The sequence below is a fragment of the Hyperolius riggenbachi genome, chromosome 2, assembly GCF_040937935.1.
Source record: "Hyperolius riggenbachi isolate aHypRig1 chromosome 2, aHypRig1.pri, whole genome shotgun sequence".
Taxonomy (NCBI): domain Eukaryota; kingdom Metazoa; phylum Chordata; class Amphibia; order Anura; family Hyperoliidae; genus Hyperolius; species Hyperolius riggenbachi.
The window spans coordinates 92,031,730-92,046,183 of NC_090647.1; the positions used below are offsets into that span (position 1 = coordinate 92,031,730).

General features: G+C 41.6%; 1 protein-coding gene across 1 annotated transcript in view; it reads left to right on the top strand.

The window, feature by feature from the left end:
- The window catches only part of PDS5B (PDS5 cohesin associated factor B), a 148,244-nt gene that overhangs the window by 114,398 nt on the left and 19,392 nt on the right, over window positions 1-14,454 (top strand). The window contains exons 21-29 of the mRNA XM_068267054.1: window positions 2,388-2,546; window positions 3,538-3,606; window positions 4,530-4,666; window positions 5,291-5,414; window positions 8,043-8,247; window positions 8,357-8,471; window positions 11,217-11,349; window positions 11,433-11,552; window positions 13,576-13,638. Of these exons, the coding sequence (XP_068123155.1) occupies window positions 2,388-2,546; window positions 3,538-3,606; window positions 4,530-4,666; window positions 5,291-5,414; window positions 8,043-8,247; window positions 8,357-8,471; window positions 11,217-11,349; window positions 11,433-11,552; window positions 13,576-13,638 (1,125 nt within the window). The remainder of the gene's footprint in view (window positions 1-2,387; window positions 2,547-3,537; window positions 3,607-4,529; window positions 4,667-5,290; window positions 5,415-8,042; window positions 8,248-8,356; window positions 8,472-11,216; window positions 11,350-11,432; window positions 11,553-13,575; window positions 13,639-14,454) is intronic.

Below are 14,454 nucleotides of genomic sequence, written 5' to 3' on the forward strand. Positions count from 1 at the left end.
TAAATCGGGAAGATTCAGTAGATGCGTGTATTCTTTGATACGTTTCTCTACTGTAATGTACACCTAAGCATTATGGTTGCTGTATCTTAAATATGAAAATACATTTTTCATCCATAGTGACTTCATGAGGGAAATGTGTATCCTGGGATCTGCTGTAAGAGGATATTCAAAATCAAGAGGTTTTGCTTTTTGAAGTGTACCTGTAGGAGAAACAGTGCTCAAAATGGGTACATACCTCAATAGAAAGAAACATCTGGATAACCCAAGGCTTCTACCAGCCCGTTCCGGCACTGTGTCCTCCGGAAAACCGTTGTCAAGCAGTTGTTGCCGGCTAACGCATGCGTAGTAGCATGGGGCCCAAACGGGCTTGGCTTTTTCTGCTGAAACCTGAGAGTGCCCATGCTGCTGCTTAGGCACAGTGCGGCGAGCTTCGGGAGGACACAGCGCTGCAATGGCAAGGTGAAATGAGACGAGGCAAGCCTCCCGGGGTTAAGGATCTCTTTTGTGTGGTCATTAAATATGTAGTTTTTGTTTTTTTTTAGTGTATACAACAAATCACAGCTATAAAACTTTTGCATGACAAAGAAATACGCCTGAGTGCTGGGAATAGATAAAAGGTCAACAGTTCAAAATGGGAGTCAAAAGACTTTAATTCAGCTGTGGCGATAAAAAAAATTCCAGGTATAGTGGTGCCAAGTGGACAACTTGGGCACCAGATATAGATGAAGCACAATGGACCAACAAGGGACCAATAGCGGCTGAGGTTACGGCAGAGATGTTGAGGGTGCGCTATCGGGTGAAAGTGATGGGGAGGGGGGCGCTCCTGAACTTCTTGACACCATTTTCTCAAGTATGCAGACTTTGCCTCCAGCATAATTGTACTTGTTGTACTTGCCTTACACCAGGATTTATCAACTCTGTCCTCAATAGGGATTGCCCTGCCTTGGAGAACTTATGGAGAAGCATGTGATCAGTTTGATCAGCTGAGAGATATGTAAGGTTCTACAGGTCATGATCATGTGTTAAACCAGGAAGTCCTCCCAGCAAATCAGAACCTTACAACTGTCAGCTGATCAAACTGATCACATGCTTCACCGTGAGTTCTCATAGGCAGGGCCATCCCTAGTCCTCAAGTACTTTACCCCTATTAGTGCATGTTTTGCAGAAGACCACAAACATTCACAGGTAAGGCAATTATTGTCTTAGCAGAGCTCCTTAACCTATTTTGGTTCCTGGACAAAGTTTCTACGTTCAGGAACCATGCGCGCTCCCGCGGCCGATCGCGCACTCCCGGCCGCGGATTAGGTAGCCACTGAATCAATGTATCGGGCTATGGTGCCCGATCATTGATTCCTCTCCCCCGCTGAAAAAGCGACAGCTTCTCTCAGAAGCTGTGCCTTTTCTGGCTGTTCCCTGCCCGATGCGTCACTCTAAGCGTGGGCTACGCTTAGTGACGTCATGTAAACAAACTGGCCGCCATCTTGTGGCCAAAAAGTAATACTACACCTGTAAGAAAAAAGAAAAAAAAATTAACACACATTTACATTATAAATCTATTGTTTACCTTCCACCCTCCCAAAACTACCCAAATAAAATGTTTACTATAAAAAAAAAAAAAAAAAAAACATTACAATAATAAAAAAAAAACATGTAAATATTTACCTAAGGGTCTAAACTTTTTAAATATCAATGTAAAGATGAAATATTTCTATATTTTTTTTATTTTAAACTTGTAAATAGTGATAGATGCAAAATGGAAAAAATGCACCTTCATTTCCAAATAAAATATTATCGCCATACATTGTGAAAGGGACATAATTTTAACGGTGTAATAACCGGGACATATGGGCAAATACAATACGTGAGTTTTAATTATGGAGGCATGTTTTATTTTAAAACTATAATGTCTAAAAACTGAGAAATAATGAATTTTTCCATTTTTTTCTTATTCTTCCTGTTAAAATTCATTTACAGTAAAGTGGCTCTTAGCAAAATGTACCCCCCAAAGAAAGCCTAATTGGTGGCGGAAAAAACAAGATATAGATCAGTGCATTGTGATAAGTAGTGATAAAGTTATAGGCTAATGAATGGGAGGTGAACATTTCTCACGTGAAAACGACGGAACCTGAATGGGTTAACTACGTTTGTGGATTTCCACAAAATATGCACTGTTGCGGGTACTTGAGGACTGAGCTGAGGAACCCTGCACTACACCAGTGTTTTATGTGCAAGTTGTTCCTAGCAGTCATTTTACTCTTTAACAGTTTGATATCATTGTCTATGTAATGATTAAGCAATCAGTCTAGGGTTATTTTTAAAAAAATAATCATAGATTGAAACTAGAATTGAAATAAACTTTTAAGTCTTAATTTTTTTTTATTTTTCAGCCACTTCACAAAAGCTTAGATCCAGGTAACACTGATCAACTAGTCATATCTCTTGTTTCCATTGGTCACATAGCCCAGCTAGCACCTGATCAGTTTGCTTCTCCTCTCAAATCAATGGTGGCTACCTTTGTGGTGAAGGATCTGTTGATGACTGACAGGGTAAGTTGACGGTTTCTCTGGTTTTTGTAATGAGTTTTGTTCACTAGTCTCTTCATTAAGGCAGTAAAAGGAACGCTGTTAGGGTTAGTTCATGTTTTAAAAGACTAGCCGCGACTGACGGACACTTTAATGACCCGGAGCTGAAGAAGACTGAGGACGGTGGCGTGGGAGCGATCTGCGAGCATGGGGCTGGAGGAAGCCCCAGGTATGTATAAAACTTTTTTTTTTTTGAGTCTTTGGTACACTTTAAGCTAGTAAAGGATGCAAAACAAATACTACAAGCGTGAAATGTAATCATGTGCACATTTAAAAATGTTTTTTAGACATAAAAAGGCTGAATTTCAGTGTTTGAAGAGACTCTGTAATGAAAAAAGTTCACCTGGGGGGTACTCACTTCGGTAAGTCTCTGGATCCTATGGATCCTATCGAGGCTTCACCCGTCCTCCCGTCCCACGGCAATCTCGCTGCAGCCTACGAAATGCACAGCCGACAATTTGTCAGGCTGTGCAATATTTACCTTCCCCTGTTCCAGCGGGGCGTTGTTGCGGCTCTCCGCTTGAAAATGGGCGGAAATAGCCGATCTCAGTCGGGTCCGCTCTACTGTGCAGGCACAGGAGACTTGCGCCTACGCAGTAGAGCGGACCCAACTGGGATCAGCTATTTCAACCTATTTCCGTGCCGAGAGCCGCTCCTGCGCTGGAGCCAGGAAGGTAAATATTTGCATGCCTGCTGTTCAGTGGGCTGCAGTGAGACCAACGTGGGACACAGGAGGACGGGGGTAGCCTCAATAGGATCCAGAGGCTTCCTCCTCCTGAGGCGAGTACCCTCCAGGGGACTTTTTTAACGTTACAAATGCTCTTTAATGCAGAAAGTGATTTATTACAAGAAATGTTCCCCCGAAGTGTAGCTGCATTCAATTCAAACCTCTAGTTATATGTAGTGAGTTTTGGAAGAAGAGCATGCATCTTTACTAATGTGTGTTTTTCCTTAGTGTCCAGGCAGAAAGACTACAAAGCTGTGGGTGCCTGATGAAGAGGTATCAGGAGAAACGTTGGTGAAGGCAAGTAAACATTACAAGTTCATCTGTAGTAGTTTCTGAAGGCATTTAATGGTAAGCTAAGGAATCTGTTAGCTTTCCTAGCTGTTCTCCCTTCACTGTACCATGATCCAAAAATCTTGCCTGTAGCACCGGTACAAATCCGCAGTCATGTTTTCATCCAGATGTGTACCTGACCCCAAAAACTCAGACATTATCGTGCAATACCCCTACCAATTGTTGTGCACAGTTATAGCTTCCTGTACAAATAAAGTGTATCCTGCACCAGTGTGTTCAAGGACCATGTGACAGGTGATAAAGAGTTGGCAATGACAGTGCACAGGTTATTTATACCAAACCTTCTTTACAAGGTATACATCTTCTAGTTTTAAAGGTGTGAGCATACTTTTGGTAATGTTCTCAGTGTCTTACAGTTCCTAATCAGCTTGTGAAAAAATATTGCATTGGTGTTTTTGCTACTGTGCATAAGTAAGAATGAAGCACCAATATCAGATTCTCAGTCCTGTTATGGAAGTTGACCAATAAGGTATGCTTGGAGAGTGTCTTTTCAGGAACTCTGGTGGATTACCATGATCCTTAGATGGGTTGTGCAAGTTCTGTTACTTTTGGCTTCTTCCACCGCTGCGCCCTTTCCCTCACCCCAGTTTCCTGCCCAGTACATGTTCCTGTGTCCATCTGAAAGATCATTAGTTGTGGGCTACTGCGCATCTGACCTTCTCGATCATGCTTCCATGGAGGAACGTAGCCAGGACCATGCATGCGCAATAGCCCATGACTTTTCCAGTTGGAGGAGCACAACAGAGTGGCCTGGGAGTAAACAGAAGGACCTGTAAGGCTACGGTGGCTGGAAGAAGCCCCCCACAAATCTCATGCACACTTGAGATCATTTGACAAATGTAACCAGAATTTTCTTTTGGAATTTGTAGGTCCAAGCTATTAAGATGATGGTGCGTTGGTTATTAGGAATGAGGAATAACCATAGTAAATCTGGAACCTCCACACTACGGCTTTTAACAGCAATATTACATGCTGATGGGGATTTAACGGAGCATGGAAAGCTAAGGTAAAGGTCTATTTTCATTCCGTCTATAATGATTCTAATATTCAGGCACAATGGGCTCAATTTATGAAGCATTACTGCATTCAGTAATACTCAAAACCACTGATTTTATCAAACATGTAGTCAAAGTTCAATTCGCTAAAACTATTACCGCCTTGTAAGTAAAATTACCAGTCGGTAGGGTAAATACCAAAATGGATGTCCAGTCACAACGATTTGAGCATTTTGGTAAATGAAGTAGTGTTTGGTATTTATCTCCAGCTCTGAGCTCTCAGTAGCTAACAATTAGACATGCAGTGTAATGTTACTGACAGTAGCAGACAGCCAATAGGAAGAGCCTCCCCCTCCTGCTACTCACTTCACTGATGCAGATGTCCTGCCAGGCGGTGTGAAAGTTAGTGCATGCATTATTTTCCCAAATGCTGGTTTTATTCTGACCAGTCCTTAGTAAATTAAGCCATTCTGTAATTTCATTTTTTTGTAATTGCGGTCTGTGGCGTTAAGCACACAATTTCCCTCACTATGTATAGTTAAGTAGAATGTAAAGAGGTATGTGCTCAAGTAGACAGTTGCAAGAGCTTTCATTTTAATTTTTTGATTTTAATTGACTCTTTTCCTTCTGTTCAGTAAACCAGATATGTCACGGCTCAGACTGGCAGCTGGGTGTGCGATTGTCAAGTTGGCACAGGAGCCTTGTTACCATGAAATTATTACTCTGGAGCAGTACCAGCTGTGTGCATTAGTGGTCAATGTATGTATATTGCGCTCTCTGCCAATACATGTTTTACTTGATAATTCTAGTTTGCTTGTCCTGCATTGCTATATACATACCTATATGCACGTGTCAGTGCCTGGATAGTGTACTGGTTAAGAGCTCTGCCTTTGTCACAGGAGACCTAGGTTAGAATCTTGGCTCTTCCTGTTCACTAAGCCAGCACTTATTAAATAGGAGACCTTAGGCAAGACTAACACTGCTACTGCCTATAGAGCATGCCCTTGTGGCTGCAGCTGTGGTGTTTTGAGTCTGCCAGGAGAAAAGGGCGATATAAATGTTCTGTGTCTTATTGGAAGTATGTAAAGACTGATCAGAGGAAACTTTAGTTACTAGTTTTATTCAAAGTCAGGTTGAAGACCATTCTCCATCAGTTGAGAATTATCACCTCACTAATGTAATGCCCTCTTTTTCCCCTTGATCCCTACTTCAGAAACTCAGAGATGACACATACTGCAGTTTTTTTACTTACGTGGGGCTTCCTCCAGCCCCATAAGCATGGATGTTTCTCACGCCGTCCTTCTCATCGCTGCTGTTCTACCGCAGTCAACCTCCCTGGTAAGCGGCTCAGTCGGATTCAGTCTGATTGAGTGACGTCAGAAGGTCTGGGAATGCGCAGAAAGACCGCTGCTGACGTCACTGAGCCACTTACCGGGTAGATTGTGGCTGAACGGTGGCACGGAGGACGATGGCGAGGGATACATCCATGCTTATGGGGCTGGAGGAAGCCCCGGGTAAGTTAAAAAAAACAAAAAAAAACAGTATGTGTCATCTCTGAGTCTCTTGAAACAGATCAGCTTATCATTTTAATTGACAAAAAAATAACCTTACAGTCCTAAAATTTAAACTGAGAGGGATATGTACGGTATGTTTCATTTTAAACAATACCAGTTGCCTGTCAGTCCTGCTGATCTCTTTGGCTGCAGTAGTGGCTGAATTGCACACCTGAATCAGAAACGTCCAATCAGAAACGCAGCGCCCCCCCCCTGCCCGACGTAGATTTTTACTGCGTTGGTCCGGAAGAAGTTAAAGACACAGGATCAGCAGGAGAGCCAGGCAACTCGTATTTATTTTAAAAGGAAAAATCTATCTCCTTCTCAGGTTCCCTTTAAAGAACAAGCGACACCCATGCTAACCTAGTAATAAAAACCACATATATAAGTAGATAAATACTACCTCTACTTACATAAGATGTATTGTGCTATCCACGTAATGATTCCTGTGAATTTTACAAAGGAAAAGCAGAAAATACTTTTCTAGGCAGTGGCCATCTTGCCAAGCTAATGCTGACATCATATCCTCCCTGACTCTTGTTTCCCCCCCCCTCCCTTCTCTTGCTCATTGTGTATTCATTAGCTGCCCTCCTCCCAGAGTCTTTTTTTTTAATTTATTTACACATCCAATCACTGAGTCACCTCAGCGTTGCTTGTAAACACAAGTGATCAGCTAGGCAGGGAAATAAATGGAAGAGGAGGAATATATTATAGATAAAAAGAACTCCCAGCATTCAAAAGAACTCCCAGCATTCAAAAGAACTCCCAGCATTCAAAAGAACTCCCAGCATTCAAAAGAACTCCCAGCATTCAAAAGAACTCCCAGCATTCAAAAGAACTCCCAGCATTCAACTTTTTGGCACTAGGGCCAGTGCTGTTATAGTATGTAATAACTCCAAACCATAACAGCAGAAAATAGTTTTGAATGCAGGATTAGCATCTTTATCACTTAATACACTCAGACCAGTTGCTGTTGAAATATGATTTTACATAGTTACATAGTTACATAGTTATTTTGGTTGAAAAAAGACATACGTCCATCGAGTTCAACTAGTATAAAGTACAACACCAGCCTGCTCCCTCACATATCCCTATTTTTATGGTGACAATACCGCTTTAAAGCTTTAGTTAAGGGCAAGTGTCTGTTTATACTTATGAAAGTTTACTCATTTAGAAAATGTATAACATGTAAATATGTAATAAAAACAGTATTCTATCATTTTGTACATGAAGACCAGTTTGTTTTGTACAGCATCCTAGCTCATCAATGTCTTGCAGAGAATGAATAAATGTATTTTACATACAGCTAGTATGGGAAGCTTTCTGGATCTGCTTCATGTAATACTTGCACTCTGCTCTCACACTAGGAAGGGAAAGGCAGCACTGCAAGCCAATCAGGTAATGCTGCTTTGTACTATGCTCTCAGTATAACAGTAGGAGCTTGACTACATGAGGGTAGAAAGAATAATGACCTCATTAGAGATCTGCACACTTGCACTATGCAATCAGTTGGCGGGGAGAGGTGCTTTGCTGAAGCCGTGGTGTTTATCTGCAGAGGGGAGGGCATACATCTGTGTAAGCGGCTTCTGCTGTGCTACTGTACTTCTTTATCGCTGGAGAGAAGTAAAAATCATTTGGCGGGCAAGTCCATTTCACACATAGCGTTTTCTGCAGTTTATTTAGCAGGCTGTCTGTTGTTATACTTGAAGCTTCCCCCTCAATGTTGCTACAATCCAGCAGGCATTTCACTGTGCCATATTACCTTCAGTAAGCTTGATGAGTTGTAGAAGTTCATTTTCAATGCCGTTCATTACCTCTGTTTTTCTTATGATAGGATGAATGTTATCAGGTCAGGCAGCTGTTTGCCCAAAAACTACACAAAGGCCTCGCCAGATTACGGCTTCCACTGGAATATATGGCAATCTGTGCGCTCTGTGCTAAAGACCCCGTGAAAGAAAGGAGGGCACACGCTAGGCAGTGCTTGGTGAAGAATATCAATGTGAGAAGGGAATACTTAAAGCAGCATGCAGCAGTAAGTGGTAAGTCAGTTCGCCAGGCGTTCCTCTTGTGTGACCTGCGTTACTGTTGTAATCCCTGATGTGATGAGGCGTGTCTTCTTACTTTCTTTTCCCCCATCCCTGTCTTCAGAAAAGCTGCTGTCTCTTCTGCCGGAGTATGTTGTTCCTTACACGATTCATCTGCTGGCACATGATCCGGACTATGTGAAAATCCAGGATATCGAACAGCTGAAGGACATAAAAGAGTAAGCCTGCTCATAGTCTGATCTCTGGCATAAAGCACTTGTCCTCATCTTCATACAAGCGGGAGGGTTTGCAAACACTTTTAGGAATGAAATCTATAATAAATCAAGTTACCCTTTTAAATGCCTCAGTTTATATCTGAGTTTATATGCTAACATCATTGTTTGATGTAAAGTGTGTAGTGCCTTTACATAGCAGATTACCGATACTCATATATTACAGTAGGAACTGCAGGATACGGAGGTGCCTTGATTGGTGTCTTCACATACATTGGGGAAATTATACAACTGAGACCCCTGTTCTTAAAGGAAACCTAAGATGGTACACTGTGCCTGATTTATATTGACCTAGGGCTTCCGGCAGACCCATGTGCACCGTGGACTCCCTTGCTCTCCTCCCTGGCCACTCTGTTTTACCGTAGAAAGCTCCAGTAATTCTAGCCAGTTGGGCTCTACTGCACGTGCGCGAGCCGCCCACATGTATGCGCCTCTGTTGGGCTCCTGGCCACAGGTGCGCGCAGTAGGCCTGCCCATATGCAGAAGAGCCCCAACTGTCCATGATTGGACAAACTATTAAACATTTTCACTGGAGAACGGACTGGCTGGGTATTACAGCCAGGGAGCCCACGGTCCACAAGTATACCTTGGGCACAGCGTGGCATCTCATGTGCAAATTAATTTAGTGCGTTTGCTGTGAAATGTGCATATTGTGTTTAGAGCACACCTCAACTGATCTCAAAAGTTGAAAACCACGTATACTTGTTTATATTCTTACCTTTATTTCTTTATGCAATATTGTAGACAGGGGTATGTGGGGGACGGGCTGGAGTTGTACTTTGTACTGCTTGAACTCGATGGACGTATGTCTTTTTTCAACCGAAATAACTATGTAGAGATGATGCGGCACAGCTGAGTTCACCTCTAATTTAACGGGAACCTTAACTCTAAAAATAAAAAAAAAATTAAAGGTTTCACTAATATGGGGCATCTACCAGCCCCCTGCAGCCATCCTGTGCCCTCGCAGTCACTCGCGGCTCCTCCGGTCCCCTGCCGCCAGCTAGTTTTGTTTTTGCCGACTCTGAGTCTGCGGGCCGCCACGCATACCTTTGCACGCATTCCCGCTGGTGCAGGAAGCTATCGCGGACATTAACACGTGCATTAAAATTTGTAAAACTAGGTGTTGTCCTGTGCTGTGTCACAGCTCAAGGAATCCCCAGCCATAGGGAAATGAACTGATTCAATAAACAATTGTATCTACCCTCTCATTCTTAAAAAATGACTTTTAGATATCCCACAGTTTTAGGTTACAGTATGTTTAACCTATTTTGGTTCCTGGACGTAGTTTCTACGTCCAGGAACCATGCGCGCTACCGCGCGCCCCCGCAGCCGATCATGCGCGTGCACGCGCACTCCCGGCCACGGATTCGGTAGCCAAGAAATCAATGTATCGGGCTACAGAGCCCGATCATTGATTCCTCTCCCCCGCTGAAAAAGCGACAGCTTCTCTCGGAAGCTGCGCCTTTTCTGGCCGTTCCCTGCCCGATGTGTCACTCTAAGCGCGTGCTACGCTTAGTGACGTCATGTAAACAAACTCATGGCCATCTTGTGGCCAAAAAGTAATACTACACCTGAAAAAAAAAAAAACAGAATTAACACACATTTACATTATAAATCTATTGTTTACCTCCCACCCTCCCAAAAGTACCCTAATAAAATTTTTAGTATAAAAAAAAAAAAAACATGTAAATATTTACCTAAGGGTCTAAACTTTTTAAATATCAATGTAAAGATGAAATATTTCTATATTTTTTTTATTTTAAACTTGTAAATAGTGATAGATGCAAAATGGAAAAAATGCACCTTTATTTCCAAATAAAATATTGTCGCCATACATTGTGATAGGGACATAATTTTAACGGTGTAATAACCGGGACATATGGGCATATACAATACGTGAGTTTTAATTATGGAGGCATGTATTATTTTAAAACTATAATGGCTGAAAGCTGAGAAATAATGAATTTTTCCATTTTTTTCTTATTCTTCCTGTTAAAATGCATTTACAGTAAAGTGGCTCTTAGCAAAATGTACCCCCCAAAGAAAGCCTAATTGGTGGCGGAAAAAAACAAGATATAGATCAGTGCATTGTGATAAGTAGTGATAAAGTTATAGGCTAATGAATGGGAAGTGAAAACGACGGAACCTGAATGGGTTAAAGACTTAAAGTAGATTTATTGTTTTGTCTCCGCTCAATGATAGTTTGTCCCGTGTCTTAGAGAGGTCAAATATGTGAACCAATGACCTTTTTATCTATCCACTGCTCTCAGTAGCCAACTTCTCTGCTAGGAAAGTGTTTTATGTCTGCAATTCCTTATCAGCGAGGGTTACGCTAGGGTTACGCTTTAGTCATCTGTCACTGCAGGTGCCCTTTTAGCATAGGATCAGTTCTGCTAGGTCCATTCCATCCATTGCAGTGAAGGAACAAAAAATACCCATAATGACTTCTCTGGACACCTGAGGGAAGTCAAACATGTCACAGCAGGCCATCTATGAGAGGTCTGCAACGAAAGTGATAAGTACAGGCTAATGCCATGGACTGTCAAATCGTTCCCATTGTGTCTGTCCGCAGCACAGCCTAAAAGTTTATGGATGTGTGATATTTTTTCCTTTACTGTCTGTGCTTCCTGTGTATTTGTTTTTTGTCTCGTTTTGTTTGTTTTTAAATGCTTTATTAATTTTTTCTGGCAGATGTCTTTGGTTTATTCTGGAGATTTTAATGTCAAAAAATGAAAATAACAGCCATGCTTTCATTCGAAAAATGGTGGAAAACATAAAACAGACAAAAGATGCCCAATGCCCAGATGACCCCAAAATGAATGAGGTGAGTGTAGCTCTTGATGTACCTGATGTTGAACATAAGTCACAAAACTACCTCAGAGAATAAATGAATTGTTCATATTGCAGAAACTGTACACAGTATGTGACGTGGCAATGAATATCATTATTTCCAAGAGTACAACGTATAGTTTAGAATCTCCGAAGGACCCAGTGTTACCAGCACGATACTTCACACAGCCAGACAAGGTGAGTTCTGTTTAATGTTTATTGGAGTACTAGAGTTGCCAGTCAATCAGGACAATTTCAACATGTTAATTTTACTTTTAACTAGTTTTCACGTCATAAGCAATACTAGCAGACCTGAAAATAGAATATTAGTGTCACGCACATTACTGGAAAGACACGTGCATTGCCATGGTAATGCGTGTTATCCTAGCAACGCGAGTGGCGCTGATAGAGTAATGGGCAGCGTTGCCCCGGCGTTAGTATCAGTAATATGGCTGTGTGCTGCCAACGCACTGCAGATTTTCAACCTTTTTGTGATTTAGGCCCTAGGTGTCATCTGTCTCTGTACTGTACATCAGTGGTGCTAGGATTTTCAGTGGCATATCTTGTTTGCCACACTTTTGTCCCGTGGTCCTTTAATACTTCATTGACTTCTCTATTTTAAAGGATCACTTTCGTGAAATTTCAAAAAAAAAAAGATTTATTCTGGCAAAAATGCTAGAGAAGGGATAGTGAAGGGTTAAGAATTAGTTAAAAAAATAAATCCCCTGCTGTTTACACATTCACGGCAGCGTGAATGCGAGAGCTCTTCCGATGGACAGCTCCTATCTGCCTGGCTAAGATTATTAGACTGTACTGCAGGCTGCTAACCAGTAAAACTGTCGCCTTCTGTGATGTTAGCCAGGCAGATGGGAGCAGTCCGCAGTGAAGGTGTAAACAGCAGGGTGATTTATTTTTTTAACTAATTCTTAACCAATCACTATCCCTTCTACTAGCATTGTTTCCAGTATAAAGCTTTAATTGTATTTTTTAGAAATTTCACAATAGTGGTCCTTTAAATGTACTGAAGTTTCATGACCAGTGATGAAGAAAACAGGTCTCTGCATTTTGTAGCAACGGTAAAGAAAAATCTAGTTTCACAAATCTGGTTCATTATGTGTGGAAAAAGTTAGTCGCTTTTGGAACTTGGAGGAAACCGCAATAGAATTTTATCCTATTTGCTTGTTGAAGTCACACCTTCCTTTTCAGCTTTCTTGTTGATTTTTTTTTTTTTAATTGTGGTAGTGCAGTGGAATGCTTAAAGGCGCACAATGGCGTAAAATGTAAAATATGTGCAAACATTTACAAATAAGTACATTTTTTAAAGAGTAACACGAGCCATAAATGACTTTTCTCCTTTGTTGCTGTCACTTACAGTAGGTAGTAGAAATCTGACAGCAGCGACAGGTTTTGGACTAGTCCATCTCTTCATGGGGGATTCTCAGCAATGTTTTTATTCTTTAGGTATTCCTTAAAAATCATTTAAACAATGATGCTGGCCAGCTTCCCTGCTCGCTACAGTTTTTTGGCAGATGGACAGGGCAACTGCCATTCACTAAGTGCTTTTTAAAGTAAGTAAATCCCTCAGAATCCCCCCATGACTTGTCCAAAACCTGTGAGTTCTGTCAGATTTCTACTACCTACTGTAAGGGCCCGTTTCCACTAGTGCGGTGCGAATCGCTGGGATTCCACCGCTGACAAAATCGCATGCGGATGCGATTCCGCATGCGATTTTTGCCGCGATTTCGCATGCGATTTCGCATAGGCAGGCTATCAGCGATTTTAACCATGTCACTGCCTGGCTCAATGTACATTAGTTTTAGTGCGATTTCGCACGCGAAATCGCGGCAAAAAACGCATGTGCGTTTTCCCCTATTAAATACATTGCCTGCGAATCGCCTGCATTCCACACGCAGGCGAATTCTGCAGGCCCTACCGTGCAGAAAAATCCTGCACAGAAAAACGCACCAAAAAACTGACAAGTGGAAACAGTCTCATCCACTTGTATTAGTTATGCGAATCCGCATGCAGACAACGCATGCGGATTCGCTCTAGTGGAAACGGGCCCTAAGTGACAGCAACATAGGAGAAAAGTAATTTATGGCTCTTTTTACTTTGGAAAAAATGTACTTCATATTTTATATATATATTTTAAATGTTTTTGCCATAGCGCCCCTTTAATATTAATGTGTTACTGACAGTGTGCCCTCTTTTTCTTTAACAGAATTTTAGCAACACCAAAAATTATCTTCCTGCTGACATGAAAGCCTTTTTCACTCCCGGAAAGGTGAGTGGATTCTCTACTGGTCACAGACTGAATAGTATTGGATGGATACCTGAACAGCAAGCAAACAGTCTGGAGTTTTGGATCTGCTGTACTAGAGAACCCTGATGTGCTTTTAACTGTTTGCCATTGTTTTCTGTGAGAAAGCTGATTTACATTCAAGCTCAGCATGAATGGGGTTATCTGCACTTTTTCTGAAAAGGAAACTGAAATTCTCACATCATTACACCACTTGCCAGAATAAATGTATGCTAAAGACGCCTCCAGCCATTGCTTAATTATTGTTCTGGCTAAATCTATGGTTCTGGCTAAATCTATATCTATCTATCTAAAGTATGATCTTCTCAAAGTGCACGTGAACATGCATGGTTTCCAATGAATGTCCAGTTCCAGAATGTGGTGCAGGGGAGTGTTTAGATTTCTTTCTAAAGAACTTACCATTAAGGGGCCCATACACTCAGCCGATCGATTGCAAATCGTTTGCCGAATTGTCGATTGATTTGCGGACGATTTCGATCGATTTCAATCAATCTGCCAGGGTGGAAAATCAAAATCGATCTGAAGAGATTGCTTATCAATTTGCATTGGCCCCAATGCGAATCTAATGGCAAAAAGATGCTGTCAGATCGATTTTCAATAGATTTTAAACTGAAATCTATTGTAAATCTGTTCCTAGTAAAAAATGTTCCTAAACACATCAGAGAGATCAGAAATCTGCTGCTAATCTAACGAGTGTATGGCACCTTTAACCTCACATTCAGTGAAATGTGTGTTGGCGGCTGACGACTCCTCTTCCCATGTATTTGCTTTCCAGCACAT